This window comes from Mustelus asterias, chromosome 15 (genome assembly GCF_964213995.1).
Source record: "Mustelus asterias chromosome 15, sMusAst1.hap1.1, whole genome shotgun sequence".
Classification (NCBI taxonomy): domain Eukaryota; kingdom Metazoa; phylum Chordata; class Chondrichthyes; order Carcharhiniformes; family Triakidae; genus Mustelus; species Mustelus asterias.
Genome location: NC_135815.1, coordinates 42,831,193 through 42,843,881, shown reverse-complemented (window position 1 = coordinate 42,843,881; position 12,689 = coordinate 42,831,193). Strand labels below are relative to the sequence as shown.

Below are 12,689 nucleotides of genomic sequence, written 5' to 3'. Positions count from 1 at the left end.
TTCAAGATGGTTATTTTGAGGCTGCTCTCATTAAGATTTACTTTAAAACTGTCAGTGACTCAGCAAAAGTAGTTTTGTTATTCCACCCATACTATTTACATTCTACTTTCCATCAAAGTGAAATAAAAACATGTATGAAGTGATGTCTCAGCCATTTATAAAGCAAACGGACATAACTTGCATTTATATGACTCATTTCATTACCTTAAAACATCCCAAAGCACTCTACATACATGAAAATAAAGTGTAACTGCTCATGTAATATAGGGAATGTTGCATTCAAAGAGAGATTATAGAATGGTTACAACACAGAAAGAGGCATTTTGGCTTGTTGTGTCCCTACTGGGTCTTTACAAGACTGACTCAATTAGGCCCATTCCTCTGATAGAATCATTGAACGGAATATTGTGCAAACCACACACAAATATGTTTAGTGTTAGGAACCTGGTTAAACTGGTACAGGAAACACCTTAAACCAATGGGCAATGCAATAGATAACCAAAGATATCATTACATGAGTAAAGGCAACATTAGTAAGTGTTACGGCGGAGTGGTAAAATCCCTATCCTCTGGGCCAGAAGCTCTATGTTCAAGTCCCACTTTAGGAATTGATGGTCACAGAAGATGCATTCATAATGTGGCCAAACAGGTTGATTATCAGCTTGCAAATCCTTCCAATACCCTTGACGGCAGACGGTAAGAGCGAGAGAATTTCCAGGTTGGCCATACTGCAGAAAGCAATGGCAAGCCACTGCAATACTTGGCTGCACATAATCAATTACTAATCCAATGGAAGTCCAAAGCCCTCTTAGGGCATGGTGCCTGAAGGAAGTACTTAAATACATATTTACAAAGAATTACAGAGGATTTACAGTGCAACACAGACCATTCTGCCTAAATGGCTGATGTTTATACTCCACAGGTTTCCTACCCTCCATCTTTATTTCCTTTTTTCCTGCCCCATCCCTGCCCCCACCTTCTGCATTTATCCAGCTTTCCTTTGAGCACAACTAAGTTATTCACCTCATCCAAACCATGTTGTGACATCTTCAACATTCTATTCTCTCTCTGTCTGGATAAGAAAGTTTTTCCTGAATTCCATGATTAATCTATCAATGACTTTCTTATATTTATGGCTCTTAATATAGGTCTACATCATATATTTGCAGGGCAGAAAACAGTATGTGCAACACATGGAAATTCAAAGTACCCACCTGAAAAGCTAATTTATTCTGGTTTAACTACATATAAATATATACAAACACACAAATGACCACAAGAGGATAATATTTTTTAAAAAACAAAATACTGCAGATGCTGGAATCTGAAACAAAAACAGAAAATGCTGAAAAATCTCAGCAGGTCTGACAGCATCTGTGGAGAGAGAATAGAGCCAACATTTCGAGTCTGGATGATCCTTTGGACGAAACATTGCTCAACTCTCTCTCCACAGAGCTGCTAAGATTTTCCAGCATTTTGGCCTGGATCTGTGAAGAGGATTTCCCCAACAAACACTGGTTTTGACTTTGACTTTCAGTTGACTTTTCCACTTCATCGGACGTGTCTGTCTTACTCTGATCTGAACTGGTTTCAAACAAAAAACTTGTATTGGAGCAACTATTGGCACTCTTGTTCTGTCACCTTAATCTTCTGGTTCAACCTCAGGCTTTTTTTGTCACTCTACCCCTTTCGTTATTCTCATTCTCCTGGATTTTTTTTTGTCTTCTACTGCTTGTGCTGAATGTGGTTTCAGAAATGAAAACCTTGTTCTAGGCTGTCTTCAGCAAGTGGTCTACTATGATAAGTAAACAAAAAAAATTGCCAGTTTGTGATTCAATGAGAACAGACTCAATGACAAAAATGCCTGTAGAATATTTCTGAAATTTTGAGTACTTTAATTCTGTTTATCTCATCTTCTTTTCATTTCCTGTTTAATATCCTATATTTTATACTTGTGATTTTTATTTCTTTCCTACCTAATCTTGCAATTTATTTTTCCCTAAAAATATAACTTCAAACACTTCACTTACCTGTGATGGTCCACAAAGTAACACCTGGCACACAACTGTCCATTTCTAAAGGTAGAGTGCAGCTGGAAGAAGAAGGGTCACCTTGCCAAAGGTTATCTTTCCATGTGGAAAGAATGTAAACAGAGAAAACATTGGCTGGAGAAAACAGCAATCGCTGCATCTGGTTGTCAAACAGCAGCAGGTCGATGAGGGGATCATTGATACTAGGCTTGCCAACCTTCTGAGATAGGTCTGGAGTTTCCGGGAACTGAAGATCAATCTCCAGGGCGCTGCCACGTGCAATCCTGGAGAAAGATCATTTATGCTAAAAAAAAGAGTTTACCACTACGAATCTCTGCTCATACTGATATTTTGTCAGCAGTCTCTCCCATCATAAACACTGATGCAAAGCACTCATTAATATTCTAGCTTTACCCTGCACTTCTTTTTTTGTCCTTAACAGAACACGCCCTAAGTAGTCTCACAACACCAGGTTAAAGTCCAACAGGTTTATCTGGTAGCGCGAGCTTTCGGAGCGCTGCTCCTTCATCAGGTGAGTGGCACTCACCTGATGAAAGAGCAGCACTCCAGAAGCTCATGTTACCAAATAAACCTGTTGGACTTTAACCTGGTGTTGTGAGACTACTTACAGTGCCTACCCCAGTCCAACGCTGGCAACTCCACATCAGAACACACTCTGCCTCTTACAACTCAATTACTACTTACATGTTAGAGCAGACTTCTGGGTTCCCTTTTATGTTAACTGTCAGTCTATTCTGATACTCTGGATAGGATTTCCCCCCCCCCCCCCCCCCCCCGGCCCAACCTCCGCCGTATTTTGCGGTGGTGGTGGAGACCCACCACTGGCCAGCAGTGAAATCTTCTGTTCTCCATGAGGTTTCCCATTGTATGGACCCCCGCTGTCAGGAAACCCACGGTGGGGGTTCGTCAGCAGCAGGACTGGAAGATCTCACCAGTGGAAATGGCTGGAAATTTCCAGCCTCTGTATCTAATAGTCTTATTTTCTTCTTCCCTTCCCCCTCAAATTATTATATCTGGCCTGGTTCTTGCTTAAAGAATTCAACCAACATGTATGGCACAGTGGTTAGCACTGCTGACTCACAATGCCAGGGACCCGGGTTCGATTGCTGGCTTGGGTCACTGACTGTGCGGAGTCTGCATGTTGCCTGTGTCTGTGTGGGTTTCCTCTGGTGCTCTAATTTCCACCCACAGTCTGAAAGACGTGGTGCATTGGCCATGCTAAATTCTCCCTCAATGTACCCAAACAGGTGTGGTGGCTAGGGGATTGTCACAGTAACTTCATTGCAGTGTTAATGTAAGTCTACTTGTGACAATAATAAATAAACTTCAAACTCTAGAATACTGCCTGAATGTGCCCCACCTCCTGTGTCCACCTCTGCCCTCAAATAAGGCCAAAGCCCAAATTCACTGCCTCAATAGAGCTCTGATAAAGGGTTATCCAGACATGAAATGTTGGCTCAATTCTCTCTCCATAGGTGCTGTCAGACCTGCTGAGATTTTCCAACATTTTCTGTTTTTCCTTCAGATTCCAGCATCCGCAGTATTTTGCCTTTATATTGTATTCAAAGTATCTTTGAATATTATTCTCACTTTCTAATCTCTGCACTTCACCTTATCCAAGCAAAATTCACCAGGTGTATGTCTGAGCCCACATCCTCTACACTTCTGACACTTTATTATTTGTCTATCACTCCACTCCCTCAACACCACAACCTTTCATTGCAGTACTGATGCACTGTTGGAGGTGCTAACGTTTGACTGAGATGTCAACCAGGGACCCAATGTGCCTACTTGGGTGGATATAAAAGATCCCACGGCACAATTTCAAAGAACAGTAGGGGAGTGATCCCTGGTGCGCCCGTCAATATTTACCCTTGATCAAAATCACAAAAAAAGTTACCTGGCTATTATCCTACTGCTGTTTGCTGTGCACATATTGGCTGCCGCATTTCCTACCTGACAACAGTAACCACACGTTGGCTGTAAAGTGCTTTGAGGTGTCCAGCAGTCGAGAAAAGCACAAATAAAGGGGCAAGTTTTCCTTTTTTCAGTAAGAAGCCTCACAACACCAGGTTGAAGTCCAACAGATTTACTTGGAATCATAAGCTCTCGGAGCGCTGCTCCTTCATCAGGACTCACCTGAGGAAGGAGCAGCACTCCGAAAGCTCATGATTCCAGATAAACCTGTTGAACTTCAACCTGGTGTTGTGAGGCTTCCTACTGTGCCCACCCCAGTCCAATGGCGGCATCTCCACATCATTCCTTTTTTTCAGTCGATACTACCTTGCTCCTTTCAGAAAATCGCTATGGCTTCATTCAAATGCCGCTTTGACCTTGGTCTATGTAATCAGAATGTGGGGCAGTTCAGTCTAAAGCTAGTAATTGGAGTGAAGGACATTATTCAGCACCAATAGTGATGGTGAATAGACCATATTAACAATCACCTTCAGTGAAACCTCATACAAAGTACTTTGGCACAAAAGTGTCATGAACCACTGAGTGAAACATTGCGCAAAGGATTCATCGTCAGTCAATTTCTAAAACTGAAAACAGGACTGTTGATCCAAATTAAAAGCCTTCCAAATTATCTTGATTAAAACTGATACTCGTGTTGAAAACAACGCCCCGTGTTTAAACGTGTTGTAACTGATATGTTAGCAGAACAAACCTTTATGAAAGATGGAATGAGGGTATTGTTTTGTTGATGCTGTGACTAGCTCTGTTGGTGGCTGTGTGGGTCGAAAGGAAGATGATGTGATTTGTTGAAAGCAGACGCTTTGTGAGGACAAAGATGAAGCCAACTTTAGCAAGGCTGAAATCTGGAAATGGGATTCCTGACAGAGCGTTTGGAAGCAGAGAATGGAAAAGAGAGAACGGGATGAAGTACCTGTCCTTAAGCGGTCCCTTCTTCATCCCCAAAACATCCACCTCCACCTCGGTCAGGGGGATGCCTTTGCAGGATTTGACCGGGTAAATGAAGAGCCTGGAGATCTCAGCCACTTTGACCAGTTTGGCCTCGGGGCGGCCCGGCCGGTAGGCTTCCCAGAGGCGTCGGAGTCCGAGAGCCGCCAGCCCCAGCCCCGCCGCCACGCCGAGTCCCGCCGCCACCGCCAGCATCGTGCGCTTTGGGGACACCAGCTCCCGGACCTCAGCCAAATGGACCATCGGCGGCCGCTCCAGCCTCCCGCGGCTCAGCGAACCTAACCCCTGCGGCCGGGGCGACTCTTCTGTCCCACCTTCACTGACCCTCTCCTCAGCGGGCGGAAAGTGGCGCTCAACTTGTTCACAGCTCTGCCAAACTCACTCTCACAGCAGAAAAAAGGGGTGTGTTTTCCACGGCCCGTTTGTTTTGTCTTCTAGTCTGTATTAAATTGACTCAAGAGATTTTTCTCTACACTGCTCCAGGCGGTTACCGTTACCCAAATTAAACATTGAGCAATTGTGGCGGCTTTTTTTTTCCCCGTCAGTCCTCTTCACCCGATCCGAATCCTGCCGGAGTTAAAAGTCCAAATTTCAAACCTACGCCAAAGTTATCGGGAACACTTCTAGCAACCAAGTTTCAGTAAATGTACTTTAAATGTCCTTATCAACACTTGACGCAATCGTGTCATGGGTATGGCCAACGGTTTAAAAAAAACATTTTGTTATTGTATCAACACAGGGTTTGGATTTTCCATCAGCAGACGGGAAGTCTCTGCCAAAGACCGACGTGTCGACAGGGCAGATTATACAGCCTATTGCAGCCTGGTCAGCTTTTAACCCAAGATAAAGGCAAAATACTGTGGGTGCTGGGATCTGAAACAAAATCAGAAAATGCTGAAAAATCTCAGTCTGACAGCATCTGTTTTTTTAAGTTTATTTATTAGTGTCACAAGTAGGCTTACATTAACACTGCAATGAAGTTACTGTGAAAATCCCCTAGTCGCCACACACCCGAGTCTGTTCGGGTACACTGAGGGAGAATTTAGCGTGGTCAATGCATCTAAACAGCACGTCTTTCGGACTGTGGGAGGAAACCGGAGCACCCGGATGAAACCCACGCAGACACGGGAAAAATGTACAGACTCCGCACAGACAGTGACCCAAGCCGGGAATCAAATCCAGGTCCCTAGCACTGTGAGGCAGCAGTGCTAACCATTGTGCCACCCTTGTGGAGAGAGAACAAAGTTAATGGGTGGAATCTTCCCATCCCGCTCGCCATGGGAATCATAGGGGCAAGATATGGACTATGCAAAGGTCTGTTCACTTCAAACGGGATTATCCAGTCTTGGGATGAGTGTGGCCAGAAAATCCCGTCCAACGTTTCGAGTCTGGGTGACCCTCTGACTTTAACTAGTTTGCTGCTCCAATTCACAGATTTCCTTGAGTTCTAATCAAAAGAACCAAGCTAAGTATGGGAAGAAGCAATACAAATTAAGGGAGAACAACGATAGAAATTGCCTGGCCACCCACCAGTCTGAGTTGTGACAGACAGTTTAGAGGAGAGAACACTCCTCTGTCCATGCTTGAAGGTTAACTCACCCTTTCAACAACCCCACATTCCCTTCCCCCACTTCCCAACACACATCTACACATTCATCACCCCCACTCCCTTAACATCATCTCCCCTCTGCCCACAGATTATTTTCACCACCTCATGTCTCATTTACCCCCACCTCGCACTTCATCACACCTCCCCTCAACCCCCACTTTATCTTGATTCAACCCACCTCACTTCCCCTACGTCCCTACCCCCTCTACAAATTCTTCCTGTTGATAGCTTTAGCAAAAAGATCAGTGTGACCACAAAATAAATTTCCTATGTGCATTCTGGCTACCCGTTAGGTAACATTATCAACAGCAGAATTACTTACTATTCATTCATGTTGTTAAATTGTAAACTGAGTTAGAAAAAAAAACCCTTGACCCTCCATTCTTGCAAACCACCACTCAATCTCTAACCTCCCTTTCTTCTCTGAAGTCCGTGAACATATTGTTGCCTCCCAAATTCATGCCCACCTTTCCTGGATCTCAAGGTTTGAATCCCTCCTATCAGGTTTCCAACCCTGCCACCGACAGTCACAGATCATCCGATGTGACTGACAAAGGTAAACTATCCCTCCTCATTCGTCTCGACCTGTCTGTAACCTTTGACATGACTGATCACACTATCTTCCTCCAATGACTGTCCACCATCAACCAGCCAGCTGGAGCTGCATTTTCCTTGTTCCATTCTTATATATCTAATCATAGCCAGAGAATCACTCCTGCAATAGATTCTGTTTTTGCTCCACATAGCTCCTGCAGTCACCTCTAGAGCTCCTTCATATTTCTCATCGACTTGCTGCTGCTCATTGACATCCCTAATCTTCCAATGGCCAGAGCAGTGAAATCTGGTTTTAAATTGCTGCTGCAAATCATGACCCGTATGAAGTCTTGGAGCACAAACTTGTGCTGTAATTGCCTGGGAAGTTTAAACATCCAATGGGTTGAGTTTCGCTACCATGAACATTACGCAAAAGTGTCTGACCCAGATTTCAGTGTCAGCAACTTTGGCCGGACACACAGGACCTGTTATGCGGGTTAATGTCTGATATAACTCAATGATTAGCCAGTGTAAGTGAACTGAGCACTACAACTGACCCTCCCCTCACAATCATCCCAACCCAGCTTGACACTACTACACACTACTACACCCCAACCTGACTATCATCTTAACCTGACCCAACTGCCCACTCATCCAGCCACTCACACATCCACTCACTGACACACCCACTCACCCACCCCACTAATGCAGCCACCCACTCATCCAGCCAGCCACTCACCCACCTACTCACTCACCCACTCACCCACCCATCCACTTACTTGCCCACCCACTTACTCGCCCGCCCACTCACCCATCCACCCACTTACTCGCCCGTCCACTCACTCGCCCGTCCACTCACTCGCACCCCTACTCACCCCCTACACACTCACCCCCCCTACCCACTCACCCCCTTACTCACCCCCCTACCCACTCACCCCCCTACTCACCTCCTACCCACTCACTCACCCACCCACCCACTCACTCATTCACTCACCCACACATTCACTCACACACCCACCCACTCACTCACCCACTCACTCAGCCACTCACCCATCCGCTCACCCGCCTGCCCACTCACCCACCCACCCACTCACTCGCTCGCCCACTCACTTGCTCGCCCACTCACTCGCTCGCCCACTCACTTGCCCATCCACTCACTCACTCACCAACTCACTTGCTCGCCCACTCACTCGCCTGCCCACTCACTCACCCAGCCACTCACTCATCCCCTACTCACACATTCACCCCCCTACTCACCCTCCTACCCACTCACCCCCTACCCACTCACTCATCCACCCACTCACCAATTCATTGATCCAATAACTCATGGATGGATTTAAGACCTTGAAAAACTTACCTGAATATGGCAACTAGTGCCTTAAAAGGGGAGCATGTCCTCTCTTCCTCCTCCCTCTCTTATGCTTGTTGTGAAAAGTCTGAACTGGTCTATTTCTGCTGCAGTCAGGATCAGAGGTCACAGCTGAAAATGAGCAACGTTGTCGATGTGCAGAAAATTTTGTGGCCGGTGGCAATGCGCCCAGCAGAATAGGGATGTTTTTCTGGTGAGGGGGTGGGACTGGAACCCCAGCCACTGTGGGCCACAGGGTACCTACACAGGAGGGTTCTGCGCCAAGCCTGCAGACAGTCTGCCAATTTTAACTGAGCTTGCCACCAAAGGTGTGGCATAAAATTCCAGCCACACACTTGAAAAGACAGGAGGTGTCCCTGTAAATAGAAATGACTTTTGCAACGTTCATTGGCAAGGATTATTAAATTATGACAAATGAGTTCAAAATCTGTTTACATTCATCCCCAGTTAATTTTAAACAATCTATCATTATCCACATTGTTGGGATATAAAAATCGCTGATGCTTAATTAGTTTTAACAACACTGTGATCTGTGTTCAATAACTTTAATGCAGATAACTTTAAAAAATTGAGATTGGATATGAGTTATTTCTGATCTGCACATTTGGAGTTTGAACATTTTTACTGGGGCCAGTTTTTGGGAGTTACTTAAATGCTGTGGTCTTTAGAATTTCCATTATCTTCTACAGGATGTTGAGAATATTTTCAAAGTAGAAATTTGGACGTTTATTTGTGTTGTAGTTCAAAAATATAATTGTTTTGAGTGTTCAGATGTCTGCTTTGACTTTTGCAATGTTGGGCACTAACCCAACTCTCAAATGTGGTCCTTATTTGACACAGACTTCCCGTTGAATATTCCACAGTTGAAAGTTATTTAATAACTGGCAGACCAGCAGACTAGCATTGACACTAACTGATGGTCCTCAACAGAAAAGGGGACAGGAGATTCTTTTATAGGACAAGTCGTTCCAAACTAGAAACGCTACAGCTTTGGTTTTCTGATCGGGTTTGCTTGATTTCAGGAAATACAAATCTAAAATTTGAGAAAAGATTGGTCACGCAGCATCACAGCTTCTGTGTTAAAGGAAGCAGCCATTTTGTTTTGGTTAAAGGAAGCAGCCATTTTGATTTGGCTAAACTAAGCAGCAGTTTTTGAACCATTGCCTGCAAAAATTGCACCATGGTGACACGCACTCAATTTTCCACGATTTGCAGGATTGCTTTTCCTTTCTGGTATTAATGTCTGAAGTAAAAAAGAAGAGAAGAGAATCAATATTTATAGCATCATTTTAAAGATTATTCCCAACTAATTTTTTGAGGTTTTATGTGTTGCCAACTATCTCAGTAATTGGGCTTTGTGCCACAGGACTTTGTGCCATTTTTCCCCTTAGCATTTCAGAGAAGGCAAAATTGGTTATGCATTAAGAATTCTTTTATTGGTTCGAAGAGTGAGGAATGGTGGCAGAGCAGGCTGATCAGAAACACACAGCACTCCGAAGGCAGTACGCTCATACCCAAATCAACTGGCCCATTTGTTGAAGGTGGCAAAGAATCTCTCATTTGCTTATGTATCACATGTGGCCCATGACTGCCTAGAGCACAGGCACTGCACTGTCAGCAGCTGATAAGGTTGTACACGTTCTTCTATGCTCTTCCACGCCAGGAACATGGTTAAGATTAGACAATCAATTAGGCACAGATGATTTGTGCAAGTCATGGACAACTGAAAGCAGCATCACAGTGCACAATGCACAGTGCATTTAATAGTGTGCCAATGTTCCCAAAGTTTTTAAGTTTATTTATTAATGTCACATGTAGGCTTACATTAACATTGCAATAAAGTTACTGTGAAAATCCCCTGGTCGCCACCTCCGGCATCTGTTCGGGTACACTGAGGGAGAATTTAGCATGGCCAATGCACCTAACTAGCACGTCTTTCAGACTGTGGGAGGAAACCGGAGCGCCCGGAGGAAACCCACGCAGACACGGGGAGAACATGCAGACTCTAGCACCAGTGATATCCACTATGCCACAGTTCCACCCTCATGTTTAACAATCATAGATTGCATCCACGTGGCCAATCCTTTGCTCAATGTCACTCTTTCAGTGTCCAGAATAGCCAGTCAGTAGAAATCTTGCCTCTGAAACAGAAATTTATGAATTTAGGTTGCAATCCAGAACTTGAGCATAAAAATCCATTCTGACACACCTGCATTGTTGAAGGTGCCACCTTTCAGATGAGATATTAAACCGAGGTCCCATCCAATCTCTAAGATATATGTAAAAGATCCAAAATCACTATTTTGAAGAAGAGCTGGGAATTATTCTTGGTGACCTGGTCAAAATTTATCCTTCAATCAATATCAAAAGACCATTGTGTGAATCAGTATTCATTGAACTTATGAACTCAGCAACTCATGCAGTTGAGTTCAGTTCTAATGACACTGCGTATGCCCAAATAGATAGTTTTGCATTGGGAACACTTCTAGGTCCAGCTCTCGCAACCATCTTTGTTGGGTTCCATGAGAAATGTATCTTTGATGCTATGATACCCAACCTCCGACCCCGTGCATATTCCTGATATATGGATGATACATTTGAGCAACAGGTGAAGCTAGCTGTTTCACGCTGCCACTATGCAGTGTCAACACAAGTGGTATTCACCACTAATATATGCGGCCATCAAGCCAAAAAACAATCACACAAATTAATAATGTGGCATATGAATTTCAGTGCCAGTACGAAGCTAGGTATGAAGGCTGTCCCTTAGACTGTCAGATCGCATCAAATATCATGTCCCAGCTACATTTGCAAAGGGCACAATACAGACCATATCCAACTAGCTTGTGCATACAAAACTCAAAACACAATGTCCAACACTAGATGTGATTTTACAATTGGACAACATTTGCTAAATAACCATCAGTGTGCTCAGAATTATGCTGACAGCCGATTTAAGATTGTCAGTCAGACTCACAGTGTTCTTAAAGCTACATATATTAATACACAGGGCCCTGTTCTTTGAAGACAGAAAGAACATCTATGAAGCGGCTGGATACTTTCTGGTTCTTCCAGATAACTCAGTGTTATCAATGGCAGGAGTGTATGAGGCAGCTGGGATACTGTGGTCCAATCGGAATATCCTGTTAATGAGATGAATCCATCTCATAAGCTAAGTCATAGGATGGAATTTAACATTCTGAAGTCCAAATCCAGTGGTGGGCGGGAAGGTTGGCATGATTCTCGCTGGGCAGCCTGACAACCGTACATGCACAATCTTCTGCTGTTCATCTCATTAATTATGCATCTGCAAGGAGCTCGGCAAATCCCTTGGTGGGAGGTAGGAAGTCACCAGACCTGCCGTTACCTCAGGCGGTGCAACGTCCAGGTGCAATATTAAAGGTCACCCAGACAACCATCCATCCAATCAGGGCCAGGAATTCCGCACTACTCCTCTAGAGTCTTTGGGGCTGCAGTTTGTACTGGAGAAGCTGACAGATGTGAACACCCACATCTCAAATCATGAACGTACCTCTAGCATTCCCTTTCGCTCATCCCTAGATAAGAGCTCTGCCAGCAATATACCAATGTTTGAGCCAGTGCTCGCCATTGCAGTTGTCCATACCCATTAGAATCTTGACCTTCTAGAGGCCCTGCTGCCTCTTGCTGCTCAGGCCCTCCCTCCTCCTGGCCCTGTGTCAGCCGGCAATGGGCCCTCCCTCTCCTCACCTGGGTGAGGGTCATTACCAAGGCAGGGTTGCCTGCAGCCTGCACCATTGATGCCTTAATGATCTGTGAACAAATTGAAATGATATATTTAGTGTCCTTTCCAGGTCTCCCTCCATCTCAAAGCCAGCAGGCCAGTGCTAAGCCTAATGGCTGGCCTCTCTCTGGACTCTCTGGATAGATAAGTCCCCTGGGCCAGATGGGATTTATCCCAGGATTCTCTGGGAGGCTAGGGAGGATATTGCAGAGCCTTTGGCTTTGATCTTTATGTTGTCATTGTCTACAGGAATAGTGCCAGAAGACTGGAGGATAGCAAATGTTGTCCCATTGTTCAAGAAGGGAAGTAGAGACAACCCTGGTAATTATAGACCAGTGAGCCTTACTTCTGTTGTGGGCAAAGTTTTGGAAAGATTATAAGAGATAGGATTTATAATCATCTAGAAAGGAATAATTTGATTAGGGATAGTCAACATGGTTT

General features: G+C 44.5%; 1 protein-coding gene across 1 annotated transcript in view; it reads right to left on the bottom strand.

The window, feature by feature from the left end:
• Positions 1-5,787, bottom strand: part of marc1 (mitochondrial amidoxime reducing component 1) — a 28,788-nt gene extending 23,001 nt beyond the window's left edge. Inside the window, exon 1 of the mRNA XM_078229833.1 lies at positions 4,939-5,787. Coding sequence (XP_078085959.1) covers positions 4,939-5,216 — 278 coding nt within the window. The 5' untranslated portion in view covers positions 5,217-5,787. The remainder of the gene's footprint in view (positions 1-4,938) is intronic.
• Between the last annotated feature and the right edge of the window lie 6,902 nt (positions 5,788-12,689).